Source organism: Arachis ipaensis, chromosome B04 (genome assembly GCF_000816755.2).
Source record: "Arachis ipaensis cultivar K30076 chromosome B04, Araip1.1, whole genome shotgun sequence".
Classification (NCBI taxonomy): Eukaryota; Viridiplantae; Streptophyta; class Magnoliopsida; order Fabales; family Fabaceae; genus Arachis; species Arachis ipaensis.
Window position 1 is genome coordinate 13,903,820 of NC_029788.2, and position 5,079 is coordinate 13,908,898.

General features: G+C 31.1%; 1 protein-coding gene across 1 annotated transcript; it reads left to right on the forward strand.

Moving 5' to 3' along the window:
• LOC107636109 lies at positions 971-2,905 on the forward strand. Its single transcript, XM_016339643.2, has 2 exons — positions 971-1,535; positions 1,651-2,905. Exons 1-2 carry the CDS (start codon positions 1,104-1,106, stop codon positions 1,654-1,656), a joined length of 438 nt encoding a protein of 145 aa, XP_016195129.1. The 5' UTR covers positions 971-1,103; the 3' UTR covers positions 1,657-2,905.

Below are 5,079 nucleotides of genomic sequence, written 5' to 3' on the forward strand. Positions count from 1 at the left end.
ATTGATTGAAAGTACGAATTTCGACTTCTTAACATTTATACTTGGTCAATTGTACATTTTTTAATTTGTAAACTAATTGCTATTTAAAATTTTCAATAAATTATATATTACATATAACGATGTGATTTATTTAAATACAACAATGTGCATCCAATAATTAGGAAGAAAATAATATTTTATTACTTCCGTCGTGAATTATAAACATTTAATAAACCTTCACAATTAAATATATCTAATGAGAAAATTGGCAATTGAAGAATTGATCTATGATTTGTGATTTTATGGATTTTTTTTACTGAGAGACTTGATTTTATGGATGTTTATTCAAAAAATATATGTGGAATGTATTTGAGTATAATCAATAAGGAGATCAAATAAGTCACCAAAAAAAAAGGAGACAAATAAGAATTAAGAACATAATTTGGCTTTACTTCTCTAGAAGAGATATAAAGTATCTAGAACCGAAGTTAATCGTATATTACCATTCATTTACCTATTATAATTCTCTTACAATTAGTGGCAAAATTAATAAGAATTTATTGCGGAGCAGTTAAAACTTAGAAAGTGTCTCAACAATTTTATAGGATAGTATAAAATTGCAAAGCAAGATGTATGTTTACACTTTACAGTTTACCTTCTGTTTGAAATTTGAATACCTTGAGTCCTTGACTGAAAAAGGAAACGGTTGTACGGCCAAAAAACGATTTTATTTATTTTAAAGACAATGATACGTTGTCTTTAAATAATTTAAATTGCAATAATATACGAATAATAATTCATATTGCAACTCACAAGTCACAATATTATTTGGTGGTTGATCTATATAATAAGTTGCCATATCAGTAATATTTTTTTAATTTTATTTATAAAATAAATAATGAGAGATCAAATTTTACTTTTTAGAGTGAAATTCAAAAAATTTAGAGGAGGTAAATTTCGGATAAAAACATGTAGTGTGTGCAATGCAGATGAAGGTATGATACGAGTCTTCACTCGAGTCTCACAGCGCACACAATTGAAATAACAAACTTCCATTCCTTCCAAAGCACGCTTCCACTTCCTTCCTTCTCCGCTTCACATTTCAACTCCACACTCTGCCCGTTATGCGTCGTCCTAACGGCTTCACCTTGCAGCTCTGCGTCGGCTGCCGCTGCTTAATCTTCCAGCTGGCGCACGCCAACGCTGCGCCGCGGAACCTCCGCGGCTTCCTTTTGGACCACCGCGTGACGTTCGCCGGGTTCTGGAACCACTCGGATCGCCGGAAACTGGAGAACTCCTGGCTCGGCCTCAGGATGCGTACGGACCCTGTGGATCTGAGGTTGTGCACGGAGACCGACGGCGGCTGTAGCCTGAAGGGCGCTTCGGTTAACACGATTGTGGAGGAGTGTCTCGGCTTTGAAGTGGAGCAGAGGAAAGAGATCGGCATCAGCGATTGGGACGAAGAGTTTCTGAGCCATGAACAGGTTGAGTATGCGACCGTTGACGCTCATTGTGCTTTCCTCATCGCTAGGGATTCCAAAGTTTGGAATTTCAGGGTAAACTGTGATTTGACTTTGACTCTGCAATTGATGATTTCTTTTTGTTTACTTGTTTATTTCCATTTACATTTTCCTTCCCTTTCCGTCTTTTTTTTCTTTTGTGCATCAACAGGATTAGCTCGATGGATGAAGAAGCATGTGACGGAGAAGAGGTTTTCACCGATGATGATGAAGATGAAGATATGACTACGATAATGAATATTAATTGAATGAAATGTGTACTTAATCCTAGACACGTAACTTTGATTTGGGATTAATGTGAATAATACTATGTTTTTAACTTTTAGACTATAGAAGAGATTACCACATTGGGCCTTATTTTAACTTATTGTTGAATTATTGAATCATGCATCCATCTAAAATAATAGAAAAATATTGAATCATGCACATAAAAAGATAAAATTAAAAGATGATCATCAGACAAAGGAATAGAGAGATTTAGATACTGCATGCGATTTCCAAATTCCAACATTGTGAACACAGAAGACATATTGTACAGAGAGCAGAGATAATAACTTTTTAAGAAAGGTAAAAGATTAGAATCAGCTAGTTGGAGAAACAAACCATATGAGGAAGCCTTACTTATTTGGTAGTCTACTACTCTTTTCACTTTACATTCACTGCTACAGGAACATAAATATTATTATCACACTATCTATACAGAGTTGAATCACCAATCAAACTACGCTGAGATGCAAGGTATGGAGATTGGCTTCTTGGGTTTTTAGCCTCTATAAATAATAGCCATTATTGAAGGCAGAAGCAATGTAATCTGCTTCATGCTCAATCCATCATTAGCTTCCCTCTATGTTATTATTTGTGAGCTTTGTTTTTTTAGTTACTTAATAGTGAAAGTTTAGCATGCACCAATTAATTTAGTACCGAGAGATATTTAACATGCATTTGAAATTTGACATTTGATTGGAGTATTATTACTTTGTTATGACTTTATTAGATATTTGAATTAAGTTGTCACTTAATTTTGAATCTTTGTTAGTTTAACATAGATTTTTTAAGTTGAACCACACTAATTCTTTTGTTAGCATAGGAGTAGCTAGGCATTCCTACCTTAAGAATTTGACAAATATATATTGGTGCAGCATATATGTTTAGTATTTGCAGAGAGATATTTGATTCTATCTTGCAGAAAGGGATTGGTGGTGTGCCATGAATCGTTGATAGCTTTGGATGTCCAAGCTTGGCTTTGACAATAATGATGATGATAGATACTTAGATAGATAGATTCACATACTAAATATCACTGTTTGTAGTATTGAAATATTATGTATATGGTATCTTACTTTGTGATCACATCATAAGGTGACAGAGTCAAAGTAACAACCCTTACTAATAATGACCTTTGCTCTCTACCATGTACATGCATGCTATTTAATACTCATTAGTTCCTGAACTTATTGCATTCCAATTGGGAACCATGCAACAATATAACTGTGATATATATATAATTCAGAGCTTTAATGCTATATAGATGTCAACCGTCTTATGAAAGGAACTTTCTAATATGAACAGGGCTATACAAATAGCATATATTGAAATTAAGAGATACATATATAGAGAGGGTTTCATACGAAATTTTCTACAAAACCTTATCTTTGTTTATTTGTTATAAATTTCAAATCCATCACATCCTCTTCTTAATCATTGTCGAAATAAAGATCTATGGATCTTCAAACACATATATAGCCAATTACATGCATTTTTTTTTTATTATTATAGATTCAATTCGAGATGTAGGCTCAGGTATTTCAGATATTTTTCATCATTTGATATTTATGACTTGGAGAGAAAGAAAATGGTTTTCAATGATTTCAATTACAAAATTTGTTGGAGAAAAATATCATTTCACCTTGAAAATTAAACGACCTTGTGAATAGAAAAATAAAACATTAGAAGACATTAGAAGAATACAATCACAGTTATACAATAATTTAAGCGAAGCTAATTACATTGAAAATGAGTCTATTTGGTTTGAGTTAAATTAAAACAGAAAACATAATTTTGTTATCTTCCAGTCTTCCGCTATTTTTGTATTCTTCGTATTTTTTTATAATTTTATGAAAAAAAAAAAGTTAAAATAACAAAATTTTATTGTGCTTTGATTTTTTTTTTCCTTATAAAATAAAAAAAAAAACTAAAAAAAGAAGATGAAAGTGTAAATGGAAAGCCCTAACCCTTTTATATATTTTCCTTCCACTCCACACCTTCCAGTGTTGTGGTTGATATTAGATGACATCTGCTACGTTTATAATTCAAACAAAACTCCTACACTAAAAACATGCAAATCAGAAAGAAACAACAATTAGATAGATCTAATGGGAAAATTAGCAACTGCTGCAAATTATAACTAACAGCCTTGCAACTCATGTATTTAAAGATTAATTCTATGACTCATTAATTATTTAATTTGTGAGCCTAAATCATGCTTCACTGGTGATTCTAGTCTTTTAGAGATTTTTTGTTAGTGCTTTATTTGCATAATTAGTTATATAAGAACCAATTTATGTTTGAATCTTTTTAAGATAATTCATTTTATTTAAATTTTATTTGAAAAATTGCTATCATGTACTAAAATTACCAAAATGGTGAAGAAAATTGTTTATCTTATAATATTTGATATTTAAATTATTTCGATATTTAATTTTTTGACTGAAAATAACTTCTCACATATTTATATGAATTTTATAAAATATGTTTCATTAAAATAAGTCTTAAATTTTTTTCAACTATATAAATAAAATTAACGTGTAAAATAACATTTTTAAAACAAATACAAACACACCCATGATATATAGCCTGACTACCACACACTCCTACCTAAAAACTAATAAAAACCTCTCTGAAATGAACTGAAAATTGATCGAAACGGGTATAGATATATGTAAAGAGTTAAAACCCAGGCTAGTTCATGACATATATAGTGCAGAATATAGTGCAGAGAATGTTTAAATTGCTGACCACATCTATATTGTTGTTACAGTAGTCACTATCACAAAATGTATTATATAATTGTAGTGAAACACCAACTAAAATAAATAATAATTTAATCACAATAATTTAATCACAATAATTTCAGTGCATTTTTTCTGTCTCATGCACCGTTTCAACTCAATAAGAGATGGGAGAAACTTTCAATCTTTGTCATCTTTTTTAGATTGTCCTTACCAGTCTTGACTCAAATAAGATAAATATATCTTTATTTGACTTATAATCAATTTCCTTTACTATTACTATCAAGGACTAACTACAAATCACAAATTTTTGTGAATCACACCACACTTCAAAACCTCAACCACTAAGACATATAACAAAAGGCTATATACAAATTAAACCAATCCTCACACACACATAACTCATAAAAGTTTTATTAAAATAAGCTTTCATCTGCCGTTATCCTCCTCTTAGCAATCCACGTACACTTTATGATGCAATTTTTCTCCACCTTCGTTTTGTATGACCCTCTTGCCGCTACTAGATTCTTGAGCATCTTTTACATTATTCATACTTTCCATTGAGCAAGACT